General features: G+C 37.5%; 2 protein-coding genes across 2 annotated transcripts; both read left to right on the top strand.

The window, feature by feature from the left end:
- The first annotated feature begins 6,895 nt into the window (after window positions 1-6,895).
- On the top strand, window positions 6,896-7,711 carry LOC111210335 (uncharacterized protein At2g29880-like). Its single transcript, XM_048759647.1, has 3 exons — window positions 6,896-7,021; window positions 7,097-7,275; window positions 7,330-7,711. Exons 1-3 carry the CDS (start codon window positions 6,896-6,898, stop codon window positions 7,709-7,711), a joined length of 687 nt encoding a protein of 228 aa, XP_048615604.1.
- A 62-nt stretch (window positions 7,712-7,773) lies between these two features.
- LOC111210336 lies at window positions 7,774-9,714 on the top strand. Its single transcript, XM_048759646.1, has 2 exons — window positions 7,774-9,128; window positions 9,251-9,714. The coding sequence occupies exons 1-2, from the start codon at window positions 8,972-8,974 to the stop codon at window positions 9,712-9,714; spliced, it is 621 nt and encodes a 206-aa protein (XP_048615603.1). The 5' UTR covers window positions 7,774-8,971.
- The last annotated feature ends 7,919 nt before the right edge of the window (window positions 9,715-17,633 follow it).

Genomic DNA, 17,633 nt, shown 5'->3' with positions numbered 1-17,633 from the left:
CGTATAGGGGGAGAGGATGGAGGTGACAACTGTATTGATGAGGAGGAGTGGCATGATTTTTCACTCTCGGAAACTCCATTGACTATTCCACCAACACAGAAGCATGTAGGTGGGAAAGAACAGGAGGTGCAGGAGTGTTCCATACAGAGGCCTAGAAATGGTATACATCGGCGACAGACTATACTACATGGTATGCGTGGAATAGAAATCAGGGAACCTACAGAGAATAGGTGACTTGCTATGGCGGAGACAGAAGCAAGACAGAAGGGAAAGAACAAACGCCCCTTAGAGGATGAAACTGATTCAGACAGTGACTCCGATGAAGCAATGGTCGTCCTTGTGCTTCGTACAAGTATTCTCGAGTCAGTAAATGCATCTAGACCTGTAGCTCGGCGTCTAGTGTTCGGAATACCAGGAATTCCCAACCCAAAGGAGGGAGATGGTAGTTCTAGTTCTAGTACAGAGGCTTCCCTTGAGGTAGCTGACGAATTTGGTCAACACTGGGGAAAATTTGATGAAGCACTCCACGAGATACTAAACGACCCATATACTCCAGCTCTATTTGGAAAGGATGCCCCACCAGTTTTCAACGATCGCCGGGGGACATGTATAACAAGAAACAATGTGCCACTACGTAACTATTTGAATTTGTAGAGATTAATACTTACCATACTATATCATATACTAATTACTTGTTATTGACAAAATGTAAATTTGTAGGTGTGGATGCTGCCCTTGCTGACATACAGTACGAGTGGGATGATATTTACGTTGGCCGTGTCTTCAAATCCAAAACTGACTGCAAAATCAAACTAGCCATTCATGCCATGAATAGGAAGTTCCATTTCAGGACACCCCGCTCGAGTCCGGCAATGCTACTTGCCCAATGCGTGGGCATTGGATGCCCGTGGCGCGTGTATGCGGTTCTGCTGGATGCTAGTGGGAACATTCAAGTTCGTCAAGCAAATCTTATTCACTCATGCACCGTCGATGAGCGCCACAACTACCATAACCTGGCAACCACTCAGGTTATAGGCGAGATAATGCAATCAAGGTTTGTTGGAATTAAGCGTGGCCCAACTGCAGCAGCAATTAGGAAAATACTGTTGGATGAGTTTCATGTGAATGTATCGTACTGGAAAGCTTGGAGAGCTAGAGAGCTTGCAATGGACCATGCGATGGGTACAATGGTAGGAAGTTACTCACTTATCCCCGCCTACTTAGCTCTCCTTCAGTCGTCAAATGAAGGAATGGCCTGCTTCTTGGAGAGTACGGATGTCGAAGATGGGGGAACAAGATTTAAGTATTGTTTTGTTGCATATGGGGCATCAATCTCAGGTTATCAGTCCATGCGTTAAGTGGTTGTTGTCGATGAGACGTCATTGAAAGGGAAGTTAGGTGGCTGCCTACTTACAGCGTCTGCACAAGACTGAAATTTCCAAGTATTTCCTCTAGCTTTTGCGGTGGTTGATAGTGAAAACGACGATGCTTGGGAATGGTTTTTCCCGAAATTACAAACTTTTGTTTACGATGTACCGGGCTTGGTTTTCATATCAGATCGACATGCCAGTATTTATAGTGGGCTTAGAAATGTACCTCCTGTACTGTACTATTTAAATTCGACTGTTAATAGTCTAACGCTTGCGGGCTCATTTTATTCATACAGTATGGTAATAATTGGAGTTTTATGTTTCTGACAACCAGGTTTATCATCACGCTCATCACGTTGCATGTGTAGTCCATCTTTGGCGAAACATAAAGGCAACATTTAAAAAAAGCAGGCTCGCAAACCTTATGTCTGCGGCTGCACGGGCATTCACGGTTACCGAGTTTAATCAGAAGTTTATTGAGACCCAGAAAATAAACCCTGCATGTGCTGCATATTTGGTTGACATAGGTTTGTCTACCAATTCTCGAATATAGTACAATTATTAAAACATAATAACTCATACCATACTATATCTTCTTCAGGTTCTGACCACTGGACTAGAGCTCATTTCAAAGGCCAGCGGTTCAAAGGCCAGCGGTACAACATGATGGACTCAAACATTGCTGAAACTTGGAAAGGTGTCATTAAGGAAGCAAGAGAATATCCACTTATCACTATGTTTGAATACATACGCATGACCGTTATGGGCTGGCTAGCATTGCGTAGAGCAAAAGCAAACCGAGAGCAAGGAACCACCCTCACACCAAATGCCCGGAAATTGGTTGAGGAGAACTATGAACTATCAACCGGTTTGTTAGTACGTGATATTGGGGAGTTGGAGTTTCAAGTGCAGGACAATGCGGGAGAGTGCTTCACCGTTTTATTGGGACCTGGCAGCTGCAGTTGTATGAAATACAAATCGATTGGCATACCATGTACTCATGCTCTAGCTGCTGCAACAAGGATTGACTTCCCTTCTGATGCTTTGGTGGCGCCACCATACTATGTGACAACTTGGAGACAAGGATTTGCAGGAAAAATTTACCCAGTCCCATCAGTCGGAGGGATAGAAATAGGGAGTGGTACTCCAAATGACCTTCTCCCACCGGCGGTGCGGCGCCCACCTGGCCGTCCAAGGAAAGTCCGCATTCTCTCCCATGGGGAGTATAAGGTACATCTTTCCTTTTGATGGATACATGAGAGTAAGGGGAGACAAACTTGGATATGTGATGACGATGATAATGAATAGAGTATTCAACATACATTACCGAATACTTGATGGTATATGACATATATAGTATACTACATGTAAATGGTATATAGGCGGGTTGTTATGGTATAGTATAAGGTACATCTTTCCTTTATATCAGTACATGAGAGTAAGGGGGAGACAAACTTGGATAGATGATAATGATGCTAATGAATAGAGTATTCAACATACATTAGCGAACACTTGATGCTAAATGACATATAGTAGATTACATGTAAATGGTATATAGACGGGTTGATATGGTATGGTATATTAGATATGAATTTTTGATGTTTCTTTGTCAATGACATTAGTATTGTCCAAATGTTGCAGAAAGGAGGCACCTCATCCTCTAGGAAATGCAAACGTTGTGGCCATTCAGGTCACAACAAGGCGTCCTGCCGTAACCCTATATAAAAAGTACGTGACTATGGAGAAGGCATATGAAGGCAGTTCGAAGCTTCTTTTTGGGAACTGGGTGAATAAGCGAAAGCCTTTGCCGTCTACGGACTGGCCCTCTAAATGAAGTATAATGGGTAAGCGAAGCAAATTTTAACTAAATACACGAATAAATGCAAAGCTGTCATATATCGATGTATTTAGGATGTAAATAGTATGCTATATAAACCCTATGTGAAGCACAAAGTATGTGCAAGTTGTACGGAACACCCGCCGACCTTTTGATGTGAATATAATGATGCCTTTCTCCACTAAATATTTCAAAATGACAACATTGTAGAGACAATCGTACTGGCCTCCGCGAGTATACAATGTATTACTATACTATTCATATTAAATAGTATGGTAATTATAAATGTTAGAAGTACGCTATTGGGAAGGCGCAACCTATTACAAAATCACGAACCTAGTCATAGATAAAGAATTAAACCCTAATATGGATAGCTAAACACTAATATTGAAATGTGAACCCACTCCCCGTACATTGTACCGTTGGGTTGGTTAATCAGGACGACGCTGAGTAGAATGGATTACTTAAATGCTTTGTTAATTTTGTACAACCGGGTGAAAACACTGGTAATGCTAAAAGGAAACCCCATATAGTGAAACTAAACCCTACAACTCTAGTTAAATCATAAACCAAAGAGAAATTATTAATACACATCCCAGCCGGTGAAGCCCGCAAGTATAGCGCGATATACTATTCTATGTAACATATATAGTATGGATGTTGTAAAGGGTTGAAATATGCTGGGTTCATATGGATAACTAAACCCTAATATGGATAACTAAACCCTAATATGGATATGTGAACCCAGATGCCCAACATAATAAATATGGAAATAATTAACCCACATCGTAGAAGAAAAACAAGTGTCCCTCATTAAACCCTAATATGGATAAATAAACACTAATATGGATTTGTGAACACACATAAATCACATCCTAGAAGAAAACCAATGTCCTTCATTAAACCCTAATATGGATAAATAAACCCTAATATGGAAAACTAAACCCTAATATGGATAACTAAACCCTAATATGGATATGTGAACCCACATACACGACATAATAACTATGGAAATAGTTAACCCACATCCTAGAAAAAAACAAGTGTCATTCAGTCAATACTATACTATTTAACGGAGATAGAATAGTTTCACATACTATGGACAACTAAACCCTAATATGGATAAGTAAACCCTAATATGGAGATGTGAACCCACATAAACCACATAATAACTAGGGAAATAGTTAACCCACATCCTAGAAGAAAACAAGTGTCCCTCATTAAACCCTAATATGGATAAATAAACTCTAATATTGAAAACTAAACCCTCATATGGATAACTAAACCCTAATATGGATATGTGAACCCACATACACGACATAATAACTATGGAAATAGTTAACCCACATCATATAAGAAAACAAGTGTCATTCATTCAATACTATACTATTTACCGGAGATAGTATAGTTTCACATACTATGGACAACTAGACCCTAATATGGATAACAAAACCCTTATATGGATATGTGAACCAACATAAACCACATAATAACTACGGAAATAGTTAACCCACATCCTAGAAGAAAACAAGTGTCCCACATTAGACCATAATATGGATAAATAAACCCTAATATGGAAAACTAAACCCTAATATGGATAACAAACCCTAATATGAATATGTGAACCACATACACGACATAATAACTATGGAAATAGTTAACCCACATCCTATTAGAAAACAAGTGTCATTCATTCAATACTATACTATTTACCGGAGATAGTATAGTTTCGCATAAATTGGACAATTAGACCCTAATATGGATAACTAAACCCTAATATGGATATGTGAACCCACATACACCACATAATAACAATGGAAATAGTTAACCCACATCCTAGAACAAAACCAGGGTCCAACGTCATTAGACCCTAATATGGATAAATAAACTCTAATATGGAAAACTAAACCCTAATATGGATAACTATACCCTAATATGGATATGTGAACCCACATACACGATATAATAATTATGGTAACAGTTAACCCACATCCTAGAAGAAAACAAGTGTCTTTCACTCAATACTATACTATTTAACAGACATAGAATAGTTTCACATACTATGGACAATTAAACCCTAATATGGATAAGTAAACCCTAATATGGAGATTTGAACCCACATAAACCACATAATAACTATGGAAATAGTTAACCCACATCCTAGAAGAAAACAAGTGTCCCTCATTAAACCCTAATATGGATAAATAAACCCTAATATGGAAAACTCAACCCTCAGATGGATAACAAAATCCTAATATGGATATGTGAACCCACATACACGACATAATAACTATGGAAATAGTTAACCCACATCCTAGAAGAAAACAAATGTCATTCACTCAATACTATGCTATTTAACGGAGATAGAATAGTTTCACATACTATGGACAACTAAACCCTAATATGGAGATGTGAACCCACATAAAACACATAATAACTATGGAAATAGTTAACCCACATCCTAGAAGAAAACAAGTGTCACTCATTAAACCCTAATATGGATAAATAAACCTTAATATTGAAAACTAAACCCTCATATGGATAACTAAACCCTAATATGGATATGTGAACCGACATACACGATATAATAACTATGGAAATAGTTAACCCACTTCCTATAAGAAAACAAGTGTCCTACATTCAATACTATACTATTTACCGGAGATAGTATAGTTTCACATACTATAGACAACTAGACCCTAATATGGATAACAAAACTCTAATATGGATATGTGAACCCACATCAACCACATAATAACTATGGCAATGGTTAACCCAAATCCTAGAAGAAAACAAGTGTCCCTCATTAGACCATAATATGGATAAATAAACCCTAATATGTAAAACTCAACCCTAGGGGGTGTTATTGGTTCTATGATTTTAATGGATTTGAAAATCCAAGCAAAATCTAGTGTTATTGGTTCTATGATTTTAAAATCTGTATTCAAATTCATTGTTATTGGTTCTATGATTTTAAAATAGATTTCAAAATTAGGTGTTATTCAATAGTAAGGATTTGATTAAGCATTTGATTTGAATTTGGATTTGAATAGATTTATAAGTGTTTTAGAGAGTAAAATACAAAAAAACAAATATTGAGTTATAGCTTGTTATTTTGAATGGATTTGTCTTATAAATTTTTCTCTAACAAAAAATGTCCAATATCTCACGTATACAACAAAAATTTCAAATAAGCCATGGCACTTTCATCATGCAATATTCTATTATAACACCAACTTCCATTTTTTCAGTAGAATATGTCATCGTTTCTTTAGGAGTATGTTGTTTCTTTTGAACAAAAAGTTATATTTCCTGATTTTTTTGTTTTCTATTATTTCTATATTGATTTTCCATTTTCCATAACATGTGTCATGATTTCTATATAATCTTCATTATACACACAAAATTTTATAAACACACAAACACATAAAACCTAAAACCAGAAGCATCAATGGGAGAATCACATAAAGAAACACAAGACCCATCGCAAGAACGAGAAAAAGGTTCATATATTTAATGGAGTCCTGAAGAAAATAAAACTTTGATCAATTTACTTTTAGATGCTGTTGCTTCGGGTTTGCGTGACAGTAATGGTACATTCAGCAAATTTACGGTGGAGAGACGAATTCTACCTACTCTCAATCGAATGCATGGATGCAATAAAACCTATCAACACTACTCAAACAGAATGAAGATCATGAAAACAAAATATCTAAACGCGGCTGAACTTCTTCGTTTTAGTTCTGGATTTGGATGGGATTCAACCACAAAAAGGTTTACAGCTTCAAAAGAAGTATGGGCTGAATATCTAAAGGTAAAAAAACATAAGGCTGTATTATTATTATTATTATTATTTTTCATTATGTTAATTTTTTTTAAATTTCTTTAGGCACATCCAAAGTTCAAAAAGTTTCGTGATGAAACATTTGAAGAATTTGATGATCTCAAACTTATATTTGACAAGAATATAGCGACGGGTACGAATGCTATTGGTTTAGGTGAAACTACTGATGCACAAACAGTTAGAGTTGCAGAAACAGAAAAGGAGCAAGCAAATTGTGGTGAAGGGTTTTCTTTTGATGTCCAACAAAACTATGAATCGCAATCATCTTTTTTTTGCAGTCCTTCAGACGATGATTTGGAAAAGCTTCCTTTAAGAAAGAGACAAAAAACTAGTCCTCTTAACAAAGGTGATGATCTGTTTACTCAAAAAGAAAGTGTAGAAGAAGCTGACGAGCTGAATACTTTGACAACCATCACTCAGAAACTCTTCAATTTGATAGAAGAAAGAGAGACAAGACAAAAACAAGAAGCTGAGCAAAGAGAAGCAGAGAAAAAGAAAAATAATCTATGGGAAGCAGTCAAAGAAGTTTCTGATTTGGAAGAACATGTACGTTTTGATGCCGTTAAGTTGATCAATCAATTAGGAATGAAAGACGTATTCATTAGCATGTCTGTTGATGAACGTTACGGATGGATTAAGCATAACGTGATAGGATTTTGATTTGAGCTATTATTATGTGTGGTTTTTATTTATTTTATTATTTACTGATAATGGATTTTATATACTGGTTTTTGCATTTGATTACATGGTTTTTTATAATAAAAATTAGTGTTGCTATCCTTTGTTTTAGTTTGAAACATGACAAGCACATGTGTCTTTCATACAAACATATTAGATGCACTAAGCACATGTAACTAATATTACGATGCACTAAGCACGATGCACTATAAGCACAAACATATTGTTTTAACTTTTTAATTGAATGTAAAGTATATGTAAATATGTAAAAAATTCAGTTTCTTCGATTGCACAATTGTCATTTTATATTTATGTAAAATTTACATACAATTAAAAAGTAAACTTTTTATATTTAACACATCAATATTTACATTTTTTTTTACTTTTTATTGAATGTAAAGTTTACATAAATTTATAAATGAGAATTATGTAACTGAAAAAAACTTTACTAACTGAAAATGTAAAATTTATATAAATAATGATCTAGGTTGCTTATTGAGAAAACCATCAAATAATTACTAAAAGTCTCGTGCTTGTTTGATAGGTTCTAAGTTCTTTTGTCAATTTATTATCAAACATGGATTCAGAATTTCTTGGCCAACAAGAATCAGAAGAAAAAGAATCATATTTGTCTCATGAAGATGATGAGTTAGATGCCCATATTATTTTATTGGTGCTCCTAATTCTTTGTCAGATGATGTGTTTGAAGAAGCGACAACGGGAACTTCAATTGCAAATTGAACGTCCCACACGACGCCCAATCACAAGAGCTGGTCAAGATTATATAGATAATGTGTTAAAAGAAGACCCTCTTCATTTTAGAGAGTTATATCGGATGTATCCAAATATTTTTTTGAAGTTATGCAATCTTCTCAGAGAGAAGACAAGTTTAACTGATACAAGATATATCAGCCTTGAAGAAATGGTTGCATCTTTTCTCCTTGTAGTTGGTCAAAATTCGAGGTATTGCTATACAAGAGATACTTTTAAGAGATCCAAGTTTGCTATAAGTGAGAATTTTCACAAAGTTTTGCAAGCTTTAAACCAAATTTCACCAAGTTTTATGGCTACCTCCGGACCCGGAACACCTCACAAGATTAAAGAAAGTACAAGATTTTATCCATACTTCAAGGTACATTTTTTAATATTTTAACCATGGTTGAGTTATTATTTTCTATAGATCATAATTTTACTCTATGTTAGGATTGTGTCGGAGCTATCGATGGTACACATATATTTGCAATGGTGCAAAAAAAAGATGCAGCTCCTTTCCGCAACAGAAAAGGTGATATATCCCAAAATGTGTTGGCTGCATGTAATTTTGATCTTGAATTCATATACGTACTTAGTGGATGGGAAGGTTCAGCTCATGATTCAAAGATATTAAATGATGCTTTAACAAGGAACACTAATCGACTACCAGTTCCAGAAGGTACACATATATATATATATATATATAAATATTTTGTAAATCATACATATTTTTTCCAGATAATTAACTACTTTATTGTTTAATATCAGGAAAATTTTATCTAGTTGACTGCGGTTTTGCAAATCGTCGGAACTTCTTAGCTCCATATCGAGGTGTTCGATACCATCTACAAGAGTTTTCTGGTCAGGATTCTACTCCTCAGAATGATAAAGAGTTGTTTAATCATCGTCATGCTTCCTTGAGGAATGTTATCGAGAGAATTTTTGGTATATTCAAATCTCGGTTTCTAATTTTTAAATCTGCACCCCCTTTTCCTTACAAGACACAAACAGAGATCGTACTTGCGTGTGTTGGGTTACATAATTTTCTTCGAAAGTTTTGTAGAACAGATATTTTTCCTGAAGAAAAAGACTCTGAGGATGTAGAAGATGTTGAAGAAATTAATAACAATGATGAAGAAATTCTTGTAACTCAGGATCAGCAAAGAGAACATGCCAATCAAGTGAGAGCCACAATAGCAACAGATATGTGGAGAGATTTTATAAACGTATGATTATGAATATGTTTTACTTTGTATATACTTTGTTTTATTATAAAGCTGAATTTATTGCAAATCCATTTGATTGATTTTAATAATCCATTTATTTTGATTCTGAATTCCGTATGTTTGATTTCGAAATCTATATGTCTAATTTAAGAATCAACGGATTTCTTAAATCCTAGAAAAATTCTCAAATCCATTAAAATCATAGAACCAATAACCCCTACCTAATATGGATAGCAAACCCTAATATGGATATGTGAACCACATACACGACATAATAACTATTGAAATAGTTAACCCACATCCTAGTAGAAAACAAGTGTCATTCATTCAATATTGTACTATTTACCGGAGATAGTATAGTTTCGCATAAGTTGGACAATTAGATCCTAATATGGATAACTAAACCCTAATATGGATATGTGAACCCACATAGACCACATAATAACTATGAAAATAGTTAACCCACGTCCTAGAAGAAAACCAGTGTCCCTCATTAGACCCTAATATGGACAAATAAACCCTAATATGAAAAACTAAACCCTAATATGGATAACTATACCCTAATATGGATATGTGAACCCACATACACGACATAACTATGGTAATAGTTAACCCACATCCTAGAAGAAAACAAGTGTCTTTCACTCAATACTATACTATTTAACAGACATAGAATAGTTTCACATACTATGGACAACTAAACCCTAATATGGATAAGTAAACCCTAATATGGAGATATGAACCCACATAAACCACATAATAACTATGGAAATAGTTAACCCACATCCTAGAAGAAAACAAGTGTCCCTCATTAAACCCTAATATGGATAAATAAACCCTAATATGGAAAACTCAACCCTCATATGGATAACTAAACCCTAATATGGATATGTGAACCCACATACACGACATAATAACTATGGAAATAGTTAACCCACATCGTAGAAGAAAACAAGTGTCCTTCATTCAATACTATACTATTTACCGGAGATAGTATAGTTTCACATACTATGGACAACTAGACCCTAATATGGATAACTAAACCCTAATATGGATATGTGAACCCATATAAACCACATAATAACTATGGAAATAGTTAACCCACATCCTAAAAGAAAAACAAGTGTCCCTCATTAGACCCTAATATGGATAAGTAAACCCTAATTTATGGATAAGTAAACCCTAATATGGATATGTGAACCCACATACACGACATAATAATTATGGTAACAATTAACCCACATCCTAGAAGAAAACAAGTGTCCTTCATTCAATACTATACTTTTTACTGGAGATAGTATAGTTTCACATACTATGGACAACTAGACCCTAATATGGATAACTAAAACTTAATATGGATATGTGAACCCACATAAACCACATAATAACTATGGAAATAGTTAACCCACATCCTATAAGAAAACAAGTGTCCCTCATTAAACCCTAATATGGATAACTAAACCCTAATATGGACTACTAAACCCTAATATGGATAAATAAACCCTAATATGGAAAACTCAACCCTCATATGGATAACTAAACCCTAATATGGATATGTGAACCCACATATACCACATAATAACTATGGAAATAGTTAACCCACATCATACAAGAAAACAAATTTCCCTCATTAAATACTATACTATTTAGTATATATGGTATATTGTAACGACAGTGGAAGCAGCGAAACATATTACCATATTAAGAACTATACCCTAATATGGATAACTAAACTCTAATATGGATATGTGAACCCACATCGTTTACCATTTAGGAAATCTAAACCCTAACCATGGAAAAAGTTAACCCACATCCTCTCCTAAACAGTTCTATTTCCTCAAATACTATACCATATAGTCTAGGTAGTATAGTGTAACATAAGGATAGCAGTGTATTAACATGCATTTAGTTAAAAGGGAAGCACTTTACTAACATGCATTTAGTTAAAATGACATACATTGTTTGAAGTAAACATTGGATCAAAGTGAAAATGCATCCTAACAAAATAATCCAAATTGGGAGTTAAGAGAAAGAAAGAAACAGGATGTAGTGTTATAATAAAACATTGGGTATACAACACAATCAACCTCCAACCTAACCCATAGACAAAGCTGCAATCGCATAGTTCTCCGCTGCTACACGTACTTCTTCTTCAGTCAAGGAAAGCGTGTTCAAAGGCTGATCAGCTGCTACCATTTCTAGCAGTATAAGGGCAGCAACACCCGAGAAACCTATCCATATTTGCAAACGAGTAAACTTTTATATATGAAAAAATTGGTGCATAAAGCTGAGCGGAAGTAAATATTTTTTACCTGGATGTTCAAGGAGAACCGGGACTTCTATTCGAGAAATAGGAAAGGGGCGGAAGTTCATCTCACCAGGATTGGGGACAAGACAGTACCTAGAAATAAGGTGAGGCAGCATGGTCGAGATCGGGGTGAGATAGGAGGTAACATCTACAGTCGAGGGGCATGCGGAGTTAGAGTCGACGACATACATAGCCGACATCTTCAGATCAACAATGAGACCAACCCAGTGGGTTTTTTTAATAAGAAACGGACTGTAGACGAAATCAACGTGAGTATACCACCCAGGGCGGTGCATAAACTGTGGTTTAATAGGGGTGGAGAACACAAACTTGTGCTTCACTTTGATGGCATCGAACCCGGCGTAATTACGCATCTGCTCGAGGAAAAACGATGGCGGGACGAACTCAAATCTAGCAGATGGTAAACGGTCACGTCGGTTACGTATGAAGGTCACCACACGGTCCAAAGCCTAAAATGAAATTCGAGTTAATCCATAGAAATGATGTACTAAGCAATAGCCAGTCGTATTTAAATAAAGAAAATACCTCATGCGAACAAACACCATTGCAATGGAAGAGAGGGCCTAAACTTGAAATAGAATAACCGGAACCCGCTGGAGACGTCCACCGATCTGGGGAATTTCATATGGTGCAGTCGTTAAAAACGGTACATTAGTAGTAATATAGTATAGTATAGTCTACTATACTATAAATTAAAGTACAGTATAAAGTCTAAAGTTGAAAAAGTACACGGTCGGACATACTTAGCTGCATTTAACCGCTTCAAGAAAGCGTCTCGGTTTGCTGGGGTTGGAGGAGCAAAAGCATTGAAGCCCCCAATAAAGACGGGCAACACCCTGGTAGGGGGTGTAGGATTAGATGACGCAGGGGCGTTCTTTTTTGCACGCTTGGAAGCCTGTTTATTGCCCGAAACATTTTTCGTGGATCTTTTGGTTGCTTCCTTACGCAGGGTCGGTTCCGAAGGAGTGAACCGCTGTGGACTATTGTGCTTGCGTTTACTAACTCGTCTGGCACCAGTACCTGCAGCATCGTCTGCTGCTGGCACATCACCCACACCCTATTAAGAAAACAAAAGTTTGTATTACGCTTATATCTACAACTAATAGGGGGCAATGAGAAAGAGGATAAAGACAAGTACTTTAAATTTTGATGGAGAAGGATTGCTAGACCCATCGACCTCATCATTTTTTTCAACACCCAACTCCGAAGGTTCCTCCACAGGGTCAGAACCATGCGTTTCACCGCCAACAGATATAGTTTCCTACAACGATTATCGGATCAACCAACGGTACTATACCACTTACGGTTAAGACAATCACAGACAATGAGAAAGCAGGGGCAATTAATATGAGTTACCTTCTCATTCTCTGGTACAAACTTGGAACTCACACTTGGGCCTGCAGTAACGTTAGCAGGAGCTGGTGATGGATGAGGAAGCTCCTGCTGCAACCACATGGGCAGACATTAAAGGCACGAAAATGTACTATACTGTTTTTGTGGTATAGTATCTATTTCATAGAAATAGTACGACACAAACAACAGAGAAATCGAAAAACGAGTTACCTGCTCATTTCCTGTACCAAACTTAGAACTCTGACATTGGGCTCCAACAACGTTACCGGGCAAAGTTGATGGATGAGGTAATTCCTGGGAACCATAACATAAGAATGACATTAATCAATTAGGAAACATATTTATTATTCCCTATGACAGTTAATGAATAGCACTTCTCCGGCTAAAATAGCATTATAAGCTAAACTTACTTTGCTGATTCCAGCATCAGATAGAATTTGGTTCACAACTCCAGAGACGTCAGGGACAGTGTGGGATTCAGATACGGTAGGTAAAGGATCCTACAAAAGCGAGATTATGCTTATTCGAAATGCCTTTATGTGCATAGCTAGATGACTCGAAGATCATATGTTATATATTTCTAAGCCAACATACCTGCGGCGGCGCTTCATGACTGTCATGGGGGTGAGTTTCCATAGGCTAAAAACGACATGATCTATGTGTCCTGTTGATTGGGCCGGTGGAGGCTCAACGTTTGAAGGGACCGGACCCATAGATTCAGTATCCTTATCACCTGACGGACCACCGTGCGAATCGACATCAACTGCAGCTGATTCCTGCGATTCATATAGAATAGTAAGACGATCCATATGAAATAGAACCAACTTGTTGTCAACACAAAACTAATGACAATGTTCACCATTCAAAGGAAGTGAGCTTACACTAAACTCCGTCTGTAGGACCGATGGTTGTGGAGGATCAGGAGAAAGCACTCGGTGTCCCTGAGTCTGCTGCGTTTCCCTGTGATTACCACATAAAGAATCAATACAATACTATAACGGAGATTATGATGACTATTTAAATGGAATAGTAAAGGTGAATGGAAATGTGAAAGATAAGATTACACCGACCTTCGCCGGGGGAACAAATGCGTCTCTAACGTCATGATCTGGACCGCGATAAGGAGAATACTGTCTATACGGACTTCCTCCACCGATCGGTGGTTCCTCATCATTGTACCCCGGACCCTTTATTAACTTCTTCATGTTCTCAAACTCGGTTGTTACCGAGGTTGCCAATTGTCGAATAGATGTTGTAGCAGATTGAAGATCAGTACGGAGGACTCCCACTTCTCTGTTGAAATGCCCCTTCAAACTCAAAACGTACCTTCAAACATGGGCATAACCCTCTCTTCATACGCGTCTGCCGCCATCCTAAGCAATGTTGGGACGTCTAGAGGGACGTTCTCACCCGGTTGTGGTTCATGCCCCGGTTGCTTGCTAGATTGCCCCCTCAGGTCTCCAGACTGCATACCACTGTCAACGCCCCCTTGTGGCACGTTACCCTTCTCCGTTGCCGAGGAAACATTGTCATCACTCGATTCTGATGTTGGAGGAGGACACTTCTTCTGCTTTACATCATCAACATTAACACCACCGGACAAGGTGTTGTGTTCAAATGGGTAATCCTCCTCTATCAAAGAGACTATGTTGGCAACAGAAGAATCTGCCTTGTCTCCTAAACCCTGATTTAGAAGGTCACCATACTATTTAAATATTATGGTATCTATCTGGTAATGGAATAAAAATCCTTGAAACAGTGGCTGTTACCTGGCCAAGTTGATCGACGGATTTGGCTGTGACCAGGTTCACTACCAGCTTTCGTTCTACAACACTCCTGATGATATCCGCCGTCGAAAGAGCTGAATCTGCTAGGGGATCACCACCACCAGACTTAATTATAATCGAGGGACAAGCAGTGACAGTTACCAAAACCATCGCGTGAGAAAATCCTTGAATCGCCATTGTCTCCTGAACATAATTCATAGGTGTTTTGGATTTTGTACTCCGCACAGTTAGTAAAAAGGACTCCCTCCCCCATGGATACTTCAGAAAGTCGTCAAGACTGGTCAGCTTGCTCACCACCTCTGGTCTGATGTTTGTTGTCCCACAAGTAGGACACAAAAAACCTTCTACCAAAACCAACAGTGTGAGTCGCAAACGCGTCAACGGATCCTTGTATTTTTTCCCCTGACAAGGCGATCCATAATCCAACCAACCGTGGGCTTCTCCTCCCCATGAAACAGCTCATCCCATATGGACGCAGAGGCCCTCGCTTTAGCAGTTCCCTTCCCTCTGCCAATACCTCTTTCGTTTGCGTCACCGTCAAGTAAACCACTTTCACCATAATTGAGACCTGTGACTAGCGCAAAGTCTTGTATGGCATAACGGATTGGCTTCCCGACGTAAAGCCACCACAGTTCTAATTCTCTCTCAGTCACCAACTGACGGGAAAAAATATAATGGAGGAACATGACAGAGAAGGTATGCCCTCCCATCTGCAAAATCCTTGCAAACTGTGAATCATTCAACAGTTCCAAATGCTCATCCTCTAACGCTTGTCGCATAATATCGATCCATCGGAGGTTGAAGTAGTTGTTAACACGTTTACGACCTGATGGCTCAGCCCCTGACGCGAACATTCTACTTGGAAGGCCTAATTCGTCCATTATAATCTGCAACAAATTCATATAATCAATTGCATAAGTTTGTTTACCGTTCCTGGCAAATGGTATAGCAAAACATCCGATATGGAATAGAATGTATTTTTCAGATAGTACATCAGCATAATATAATTCAGAAATGGATAAGTATGCAATTGATTGGAAATGGATAATCACCTAGAGTATTCGATGTATGTGAAATATAACGCTCTGCTAACCTAAAACGATTGCGGTAAAAAGTGAGAGTAACAATCTCGAAATTTCTCTTCTAAACCACTGCTAATGCGTTTTGGGTAACGGGACCACTATATTTTGACTGATTTGATGAAAAAGTTGAAGGTTGCAATGAAAACTAATTTCCAAAGTAGAGGAGATAACGAGGTCGATGTAATTAACACACATAATCAGTCAAAATCAAAGCAATCACGCAATGTAACTCAAAATTGACCCTCGTTTAGACAATAAACCCCAACAAATTTTAAATAAGTTGCGAAGCAGAGACGGAGAAGCCTTACTCTGAAACGCTTCGTTCCGACACCGTTGGAATCGTAACTCGGCGACAACCTAATTTTGGCTCCCACCAAATTGTCTTCAACGGAGAGAAGGGAGAATAATTAGAAATCCGAGACGACATCAGTGAATGCGCAGCGAACGGATGGAATCTTTAACCGTCGATGAAGCTTCGAGTTGCAGAAGATGGAACTATTCACCGCAACCGATAAAGAAGAAAAGGTAAAGTAAATATATTTTAATGGGTGAAAAGGGAGCGGCCACGAAGTAAACTGAACAGTTTCCTTATTATTTTTAATTTTTTTTACTCAGACGGTTTCCCGGTTGGTTGAGAAGGGCAATATGGCATTATTGTATATTGTGTACAGGGTATATCGAAAAATCAGGGTTTCTAGTTAGTGGATGAATTATAATTTGTTTGATGGATGTATGATGCAATTTCCCTTATAAATAACCAAAAAGATTCGACATATCACTTTTTTTTTTTTTTGAAAAAGGGATTTTAGTATCACTTTACTTTTGGTATTTTATTTTCAATTTGTTTTTGGTATTCAACTTTTCGTGTATCTATCAGTTAAATCATGGCAAAATTAAACCAAGTGGTGGTAATCTATGTAGATGCAAAGATCAGATGGACGTTCTGATACAGGCGCAAGTACATCAGCGAAGGGAGCAGAGTCTGCAACAGAGAAGTGTACGTGCGGATGAACAAGTCAAGATGAAGATTGCGACTTGAAGAATGGATTGCAGATCAAGGCTAAGTTGATACGAAGATATCTTGGGGAGCAAGCTTGAAGAGATTCACCTTGGAGAAGGGAAATCTCACGATGGAAGTTTTCTAAAAGACTTTGGAGAGGTTTTAGGGAACATGCCATAATTGGGTAGATTGGGAATATTGGGTAGATAGGCGTGGATAGCCGACTTGGCTGTATTGTATATATAGTCACACTCGACCTGTGGATTAGGGTTGGCAAGAGAATTGTAGTCTTAGCATAAGAGTGGAGTTCGCTAAGCTTGGAAGCGAGCTAAGGGGTAGAGGTTCTAGAGATCTTGTATTCGATCTTAGGACGT

This window comes from Brassica napus, chromosome C6, assembly GCF_020379485.1.
Source record: "Brassica napus cultivar Da-Ae chromosome C6, Da-Ae, whole genome shotgun sequence".
NCBI classification, from domain to species: domain Eukaryota; kingdom Viridiplantae; phylum Streptophyta; class Magnoliopsida; order Brassicales; family Brassicaceae; genus Brassica; species Brassica napus.
This window is presented reverse-complemented; position numbering and strand designations above follow the sequence as displayed.